The sequence below is a fragment of the Cryptomeria japonica genome, chromosome 4 (genome assembly GCF_030272615.1).
Source record: "Cryptomeria japonica chromosome 4, Sugi_1.0, whole genome shotgun sequence".
Taxonomy (NCBI): domain Eukaryota; kingdom Viridiplantae; phylum Streptophyta; class Pinopsida; order Cupressales; family Cupressaceae; genus Cryptomeria; species Cryptomeria japonica.
Genome location: NC_081408.1, coordinates 430,419,428 through 430,428,940, shown reverse-complemented (window position 1 = coordinate 430,428,940; position 9,513 = coordinate 430,419,428). Strand labels below are relative to the sequence as shown.

The window sequence follows — 9,513 nt, the reverse complement described above, 5'->3', positions numbered from 1 at the left end:
GGTGATTGGGTATAGCAGATTGAAATTAAAGACTCTTCATAGGTTTGCCACTGTTGTGGTAATGTGGGTCATATTACTTTTAGTTGCCTTAGCAACAAAAATTACCATGTCCAGAGTAAAAAAGGAACACCAATGGTTGTTGAGGAGTGCAATACTCCCAAAAATGTGCAAAAGGCGAAAAGTAGGGGGAACACCCTTGTTGACTATTCGGAGATGGATACCTCTTTCAAGGATTTGAGGTTGAATGATGGATCTTTTTTGAACTTATGTTTCGTACTTTTGTCATAAAAATAAGTTTGGAGCTGGAAGATTAGTGCACTTTGAAGCAAAAAATCATTGGAGCAATTTGGTTTCAAAACACCCTGACTTAGAATTGGTTGCTTGTAAGAAACCGTGTATCTTTTTTATACTTTCGTTGACTTTATTATGCTTAATGCTTTATCTTTCTTTCATTCTGTATAAGGATCTGGGCCCTTTCAAATCCCTTTTTACCAAATCAAAACTAAGGATGATTAAGTCATATAATCATCACCTGCAACTGCCGACATAATTTTCTATAAGAACTGTTTTAAGTATCTAAAACAACAAAACTTCTTAAAACTCAACTCGTTCAGTTGCCGGATCAGAGTACAGTATGCAAACATCATCAATTTCAATCTTTATGTCATAGATTATTAGAAACTTTCTATTTGTAAAATTATTTTTGCACTGTCAAATGTCATGTTTCCATGCAAACAAACGTTATTGCACAACTTTGATTGCAGTACTAAGAAAGGCTGATGTCTGATATGTAGTTCAACTCATATAAGCTAGAGTAGATCACCAATTATTGTTTTGAATCTTGCAGATCTTTAAACCTTCTGGTAATTACTGTGCTGACTATGCTGTGGCCTTATGGATATATTCTGGTGTGCAGATTTTAACAGAACTTGTTAACTGAATGTTTTGTTCATTATTTTTGATTGATCATTACTGTCAGTTGACTTTCAAAGAAAGTATGAGTTCGGGTTACTTTTGGTTGCTAGACTATTTTTTTAAACGAGTATCAGCATGGGGTGACAGTTCCAAAAACTAACCAGAGCAATCTAATCTATCTTTTTCATCACCATTCCAACCAGTGATCGCAGCATTATCTGATGGTCACAGGAATTGATCTTTAATGAAGTGAAAGATTCAAATATTTAAGAAAAACTCTAATTATCTGGCAATTGCTTTTCTAAAATTATTACAAGGGGAAAACAGATTCAACATACTAAGCAGCTTATTCTCTGAAGAAACAACGCAATCTTAGCATTTATAAGAAACCAAAAGAGTAGTTCAAGTGAATCTGAGTTTGGGTTGGTTTAAGTGTAATCTGGCCGACAAGAAACTAGAGAAAAGAGTAACAGAAAACTTAGCTGAGAGATCTGAAAATTCTCGGCAATAGCATGCAGACGAATATATTTCATTATGACCACTAGAGAAAGAACACTCTTATGTAGAAAAAAATATTGACAAATTTCAGTGGTGCATGCAAGAAATGAAATTGACTTTTGTTTGTCTTAGAGAAAATGATGAAAATCACATATAGGAAGTGTCCTAATTGAAGTTCAAAAACTCAATGCCAAAATTTTGATCAAGACTCGGACTCGAGAAAAATCAGCATATGAATTCATAAAATAAACTTGAATAATGCAAGAGAGTGTTAAATAACATTACAAATGAATTTAATTCTTGCATAGCTAGGACTAATTTTAAAAACCAATCAAATCCACAGAAACAGGGAAAAATTACCAAAAAACGGGAATTATGGATAAAACAGCAATAAAAGTTGAAAAAAAATGTTTTCCTGCTAGCCATAGAGTTTATGGAGAGTTCTCAGCCAAAAACTCAGCAAAATTTGGTTGCAATGTAGTGGGCTAGTAACTTGATTAAGGCATTTGATTCACGAGTTCTCACAAGATGGCAACTCACCAAGTTTTTGAACTATGGCCTTACCCTGTTAAAGACTGCAAATTACAAGGTGGGCACAGCTAGGATCCGAGCCATAAATATCCACAAGTATGTGACTTGTATAGCAATTTTGATTCTCCAATAGGCCCTATAAATCAATCCATGAGAGAATAAATTAATTAGCTCTTTTACTAAAGTATTATCACGTGTAGCTGTTCTAAATAATTTTAGGTATCCATTAAAACAGACTCTCTGCAAGAATATATAATTTGCAATATCATAATCATCAATCTACGGATTTTGAAACGTCTGCACTCCCACTCAACTGGTTCTAGCCTTGATGCCACTGCAAATAGTGGTTGTTTGGGCACTGTTTCTGGAATGTCTGAAGGCTTGGGGTTATGTCTGCATGTGGTGGCATTGCTAATGGGGATCCTGTGTCTCCTATTCCTCCTGCATGCTTTATTCCACCCCTCCTGGGCATTGACTTTGCCCTCCTCGCACCTGCAGTGGCAATACATCAGTTCTCACAGTGCCAACTAACCAGGCCGGTCCTTATGTCAAGCCTTGTTTGGCAGTTGATGGGATTTATGTGGCTGCTGACCCCTATGCTATTGGTAATCCTCCCACCCAAGCTATTTTAGGGGACAGAGGTGCTTCCAAGGCTATAGTTGCATCTGTACCGAAGACTAGTGTTCCTTCGGGTGCCCTTACAGCTGGTAATGCAAAAGTTGCAGCTACTAGTGCTGGCAGTCAACATTGTGTGTTGGAGGTACTACTTGCCCTCTATGGAGAAATTATAACCCCTCCGTTGTGCAAAATCTTCCCCAATTGAAAATTAAAAATTTATTTGCACAGAGGCTTGGTTTGCAAATTCAGCAATTTTTGGCCTTCCTTTCCTGACCTACACAAATGGGTCTTGGATTCTTGGAGGCCTATCGTCATGGGCAAAATCGAGTTCTTCCCTTGAGCTAGGGGTTTCTTGATTGTATCTTTTGACTCATCAAAGGGCAGTGATTTGGTGCTTGACAACAGGTTGTGGCTGTTGGGAGAGCAATCTCTCTATCAAGCCTTGGACTTCTTCCTTCGACCCCCTTTCCAAATTTCTCAATGTTAAACCTGTATAGGTTCACCTTCTCAGTCTTCCTCTCCAGTTCTAGAAAAATTCTTGCTACGAGACCATAGGGAACTCTATTTCACTTCTTGACAGTTGACTCTACAACTTCCTATATGGGTCTCTAATGTTTGCTTGCATTCTGGTGGATATTAACATATCCAAGCCACTTCATGGAGACATAGTTTTGATGGCGAGGTATAGGCCTTGGAGTCAAGCGCTTGACTATAAAAGCCTCCCCTTCCGATATAAACAATGCTTTATGATTGGCCACCTAGCTATTGAGTGTCCACTCTCTCAGCTATGCATGTGGTGGAAGAATCCTTGCGAAGATCACTGGACTATGCTATTCATGCCTCCAACTCTTTGGCTGATGGCTCCTCTCAAGATAGCATGTCTTCTCACGATGTTGGATCTCATGCAAATGCTACAACTCTAGCGATTCCTACCCTTGATGGGGTCCTATTGGCAAGTCTCAACAACTTTCTACTCAAATTACTCAGACCTATTATGCCTTCAGCTTCAGATCTAGTTCAGTCTACCCATGTGGAAGTTGTTTGACACTCGGGAACTCTGCCTCAACATTCCATTGCTCCCATACACATAGATGGGCCCTTTGTGAAGGAATCCCCCCGCCCTCCCCTTCACTTCTCTGTCCTCTAAGGATATGGATGATAGTATTTCTAGGAGCATTGTACAAAGGCGGAAGGAAGGTCTTCCCAAATCTGTCTCAATCTCATACAAGAGTGAAGGGTGTGAGATTGAATAAGATTGGGCTGGCATTGTCTACGTTAGATCCCAAGGATCCCTATTGGTTCTTATTTTTGGTTGTGGTTGCACTTAGCAGCTTGGATGCAGTTATATCTCTCTGTTTTGTTTTGATGAGTTTTTTGGTTTGTCCCATATCTCATGGTACTTATTTCATTTGCCTGTTGGCTGTTTCACTGTACAAGGGCCTGGGCCCTTTCAAAACCTGAATTTATCAATATGAAAAACAGACTCTCTGCAAACACGTCCATGAAAATAAAAAATTTTGATCTGCAGCTGTTACATATGTTAATTTGTACAGAATTTGTACAAACCATGAACCTCCTAACAGTATAGGTTATTTGTACACAAATTGCTACTCTCTACATCAAGTATAAACTGTTTCTAAGAGAGCATAGATAGGAATGTCATACACTTCAAAATTTTGACAATCAACCCTCGAATGCAGCTACCTGACAAAGCAATTCATTTACAGGACTGAATAACTGGTTTATACTATTATGAAGACCAAACGCTTCCTTCTACACAATCAAACTAGAGCTGGAAAAACATTAATACTCGATCAGATATATATTAATCAGTATGCCCTTTTATTATGACATTTTAAGAATTGCAGAATATAGAAAGAGTACATAAGGGACACCAAAATGAGGGTCTCAGAGAAAATGATTCTGCTTCACATAACCCCACAACATACACTCCATTCTAGCAACAGCCAGAAAACCAAATGATGGTACAAACTCCTTCCATGAGATGAGCAAAAGAAGGTTTCATGAAATGAATATGAGCAAACCCAGAATTTGAATACAAATTGAATCAAACTGCATCCTCCCATTACAACTACAGCTCCCTGCTTTGTCAGTAACATTTGAACATTTTTAAACATTGTAATTGTCGACAAGGCAACAAAGTAAACTGCCTTAGGTTGGAACCATGACATGACATTCTTCTTCCACGCTAAATAACTTCACAGCAACCATAGCAACAGGAATGGCAAGCACAGCACACAAGGACCCTCTCAACATTGACTCCATAAGGTAAACAACTTTTGTCCAGCCTCTACGAAATGCACTCATCTCTTCAAACTCAGGAAAATCCACTGAACCTTCACTTGAATCAACTTCTGCTGACTGACAATTTTCCTTCATATGATCCACTCTAGGAGTTCGTTTATCTGGCTCAGTTGGGATAGTGGTCAGGTAGTCTTCCTCATTATCTAGTACATCCTGGAAAAGATTGTCTGAAGAAGTAGGTGATAAAGAATCACTTATTTGCACACTTTCTGACCATACAGAACTGTTTTGCATACTTCCCTCTTGTGAATTGCTTCTATCTGAAAATCCATCAGCAGCACTCTCCAGTTTGTCAAGCAGTGTCCTTCCTTTTAGTGCAGCAGGCATCTGTTCAGTGTTTACTACCCTCAATGAATCATAAATATCATAATTACCATCTGTAAAATCCGTAAACTCCGTTATGGACTGTGATTTTCTTCTTGTGACAAGCGGGGAGGAATGACATTGCAAAGATCCAACACATGCTCCTGGTGGGCTAAATTCGTTCAACTTCATATCATCTGTCCTTGCCATACACTCTGTTTTCTGAAAAAATAAGGAAAGAGAAACAAAAAACAGTATTTTACTTCCTGAACATCATATTTTAAAAAGGACTTAAAATGAATATTGTGTTTCGGTGAGTGAAAAACATAAGCATTATCGACATGCATGGGCTACATTAAACACCTGCCAAACCCACAAACCAAACTATTACCATAAAATATGGTATAATCCTGTTAATAGTTAATATATAATACACCACTACTTGATATATGAGCATAATTCCCTTTGCATTGACTCTTAACTATTGATATAATAATATATAGAACCTTGGATGCAAAAATGGTTTAAGATCCAGTTTTTTTCCTAGGTTTGAGAAAGAAAAAAAAAAAAATTATAGAGAGATCATGCCAACCAAGGAATTCTATACGTAAAACAAGCACATGGCCACACATAAGAACACAGGCACACCCACACAAGCAACAGGCGCACACACAGATAGAGGTAGGCGCACACACACACTGTACCTTTGGCCTTCCAGTGTCTTCTTCCCCCACCTCAGAAGGCAATGGAGAATGGATGTAGTTAAGCCGGAAGTGTTTGGTCTCAATGCAGTCTTCCTCATAGGTTGATTCATCTCCGTTCTCTCTTCGTTGCAGCATGCACAACCTGGTCTTCATGTCTCCACGAGAGTAATTTCTTCCAGATGTTCCACCATCGATTTCAGATTCAGTATCACCCTCCGGTAAACTGTTATCTTTCAATCGTGATTTTCCAATAAAATACCCACCAGACTCGCTATACTTTCCTCTGTGATTCAAGAAGGTGTAGGGCGATTTTGACTTTGAATTTGACATTTCAGGGTGCATGGAAAAGGACGAAGCCCTAATTTTCCCTGAGAAGGAAGCTTCATCGATACCATCAGAATTGTAATCTTGGCTTCCATGCAAACTACAGGACCTTCTAGCCCCAGCAGCAGGACCCAATATTGAAGGAGTTTGCCGTTTGCTATTAAAAGAATGGCATAAAGAGACAGGGGAATCCCCGTAAGAATCCATACGTGTGTCTTGTGAAAAGTCACTAATACTGCAGCAGTTGCTGTTTTGAGATGTCACATCTTCATTGGAAATTTCCACTTCACTAGAAAAGCTCTCATAGTTTACATCCATTCCCCTCTCAGAAGCTATAGCCTTGGCAATTTTAAGTGTTTCTGAAGCTGCGTTTCTTATCGAAGGGATTCTATCAGACCTACATCTCTCCATATGTGTAATAGTAATGGGAATTTCTGAAGCTAAAATGTCAGAATCCACAGATTTCAACAGAGCATTGATCATCTGCACAGCATGCAGACGTAGCTGCCAATTTGCAGTGACAAGGATATCATCTGCTGCCTTAAGCAGGGTCCTTCCATAGGCTTCAAGAATTAGACTATTATGCTTCGCTAAAGAACAAACTAACTTCATGTGACCTGTGGTTTGGGTTCCTTTCTCCTCCAATGCCCCTGCGACTCTCAGACAGACCTCATTCACAATATCATCAGGTGCAAATTTCCATGCCTCTGTGTTCACCAAAGCATGCAAACACATTGCTGCCCCTTCTGCCAAAGACTGTGCATTACCCAGTAGAACTTCGAGTAGAGGTCTTGCTAAATCTCGGATTACCCCTTCGGTTTGTCTTTCAAAGGAGCTGGGTTCAATTGTATACCTAGCCAAAGTCGAAACCACCTTTGCACAGGCCTGTTGCAGGGTCAATGAGGGCGCGTCTGAGGACAAAACCTTTACCACGTTTCTCATCATATCACTTATGTGGGGAATTATAAGCTTCCCGTGTTCTCGAGCCATCACTTCATACCAAGTAATGGAATGTTGTCCAGAAGCCTGCCCATCTTGAAGCTCAGACAGGCGAGCGAGAAACTGCACTATGGCTTTCTTGTCTAGCTGTTGAACATAGTTCTCGATCGCTGGTTTTCTGCTCTCACGATCTCCATCTGGTTCTTGCTTCAACTGAGGACTAATCACTCTTTCCATTGTTTTCTTCTCTTTTGCTCTAGATTGGCTAAAAGTCTCCTTTGTTCTGATCTTGAAATGAAATCCTTTGCGTGGACGTGCGTTGAGGCTGTTTATGGATCCTCACTATACTATACGCAATAGATGAGGATCCATACAAGGCAAACGGGGCTGAAAGGCTTAAATCTTTATACCCTAAACCTTGAACCCTGATAGAGTCAACGCATGATCAAATACCCAACTGCTCCGATACCCAAACGATCGGGAGATGAGAAGGCACCCGCCCGTATATTAAAAACCCACATTGAATTCCCCCTCAGTTACATAAAAATGCGTTTTCCTGAAATGGAATTTCAACATACCTGTTCCATTCCATATACGCATTCACCCTGCAGAATCCGATGAAGAGGACCATAAATCGCAATTAAAGCCGCTTCAATCGTGCGTTATTCTGCAACTTCGACCTCCTTAAAGGATGTTCGCTTGAATGAAACACAGCTTGAGAAAAGATGTAATCCAAATATGACCTAAGCGTGCCAAGACATTATTACTGCGTTTCAAATGAAGTGCCAAGACATTATTAGTGCGTTTCAAATGAAAGAAAGAAGACCTGTTTTTGACCTTTACCTGTCTGAAAGCAACCAGACAATCATCAGGATATACCCTAATTTGAATTTTCTTTTGCCTCCACAATTCAAATCCAACTCAATCTAGCCCTTCCCAATTTTTTGGAGGGACTGGTAGACGTGGACGACAAAAAGGATTCTCTCCTTTCTTTTTAGCTTTTTCGATTCTTCCAACTTTTGCCATTCTCTCCTACCATTACTTTATAAGAACATCAATTTTAGGACCTTCCCTTCAACGATCACTCAAAGGAATTCTATCCATCTAATCTTATTCTATCTAAATTCATATTTATTATTTATTATATTTATGTTTACAAATACTTTGTGGTGGGTCAATCTTGTGGTATGTGGGATCAATCAAATACTACATCTCATCAATTCAAAATTCAAAAAAATTTATTTTAATTTTTTATACACTTTCATGTATTCTATTAGTTATAGACACCTAAAAATGTCTCATTAATTGCACACTAATTATTTGTCTTATTAATTAAGTAATTCTTTAATTATTTAATAAATATAATTTTATTTCTTTTCAAGTGACTCAATCATCATTTTCTATCTTACTAATTAATCAAATTATATCCTTTAATCAATTAATCATTTAACCCTATTTCAAATATTAATTAAATATTAATTATTTAATTAATTACGATTAATTTCCTTAATTAAATAATCTTTATTATTTAATTAATTCTATTTCTAATGATTAAATAATTTCATTTAAATTAATTCATTCATTCATTCTTCCAATTCCCCAAATTCTATTTTCAATTAATTTCAACTAATTTCATATCTCCCAAATTCTAATTTCATCCCATTTCATGTGCATTTCAATATTCGAAAATCATAATTCAAATCCAAATAAACATGAAATTGAATTTCAATTCAAAAACCCTACAGCACATGTTGAAAATCATAACTGGTTGATCAAATCAGTTAACTCTTCAATCTCTCATTTTCACTCCCAATCATTTTTTTTACTAACTCATCAATTCAATCTTCTTCTCAATCAATCCAGTTTAACTAGTCAATCTATCAAGTTGACTAATCAATCAATTGAGTTATCTATCCAATCAATCCACTTAACAAATCAATCAAAATGAGTTAACTGATCAATCAAATCAATTCAATTGGCAATTAGCACTTCGGTTCAATTTCTTACTCAATCTGTCTCAAAAATCTATAAAAGCAAGATCAATTCCTCATTTTCAACAATCACGAACTTCAAATCTTTGTGCCACTTGCAGGTTATCAGCACGATACCTGAGAGCCACCATACCACAGAGATGAGAAGAACAACGGAAGCTATAATGCATTTGAGGAAGTTTTCATTTGTTGAATTCTTTCAAATTTACATTTACTCTATTGATTTATATTTAGGAGTGCTTTAATAGTTAAGGATTTTGTGATTGTCCTTATTTCCTATTCAACATGATGATTTTAAGCATGAAAACACTAATGAACCCGACGTGAACAACAGCTAACTAACCTTCTTGCATGATTTTTTTATG

At 37.7% G+C, this 9,513-nt stretch overlaps 1 protein-coding gene across 1 annotated transcript; it reads right to left on the bottom strand.

Moving 5' to 3' along the window:
• Positions 1-4,470: 4,470 nt before the first annotated feature.
• LOC131030516 (uncharacterized) lies at positions 4,471-8,168 on the bottom strand. Its single transcript, XM_057961370.2, has 2 exons — positions 5,895-8,168; positions 4,471-5,412 (listed from the first exon to the last, which is right to left on the bottom strand). Exons 1-2 carry the CDS (start codon positions 7,392-7,394, stop codon positions 4,735-4,737), a joined length of 2,178 nt encoding a protein of 725 aa, XP_057817353.2. The 5' UTR covers positions 7,395-8,168; the 3' UTR covers positions 4,471-4,734.
• Positions 8,169-9,513: the final 1,345 nt, after the last annotated feature.

Excerpts from the sequence above, each read along its gene's own strand:
- LOC131030516 (XM_057961370.2), bottom strand. The coding sequence starts at position 7,394 with ATGGAAAGAGTGATTAGTCCTCAGTTGAAGCAAGAACCAGATGGAGAT. Across the intron at positions 5,413-5,894 it reads AAGACACTGGAAGGCCAAAG|AAAACAGAGTGTATGGCAAG; the intron begins GTACAGTGTGTG and ends TTATTTTTTCAG.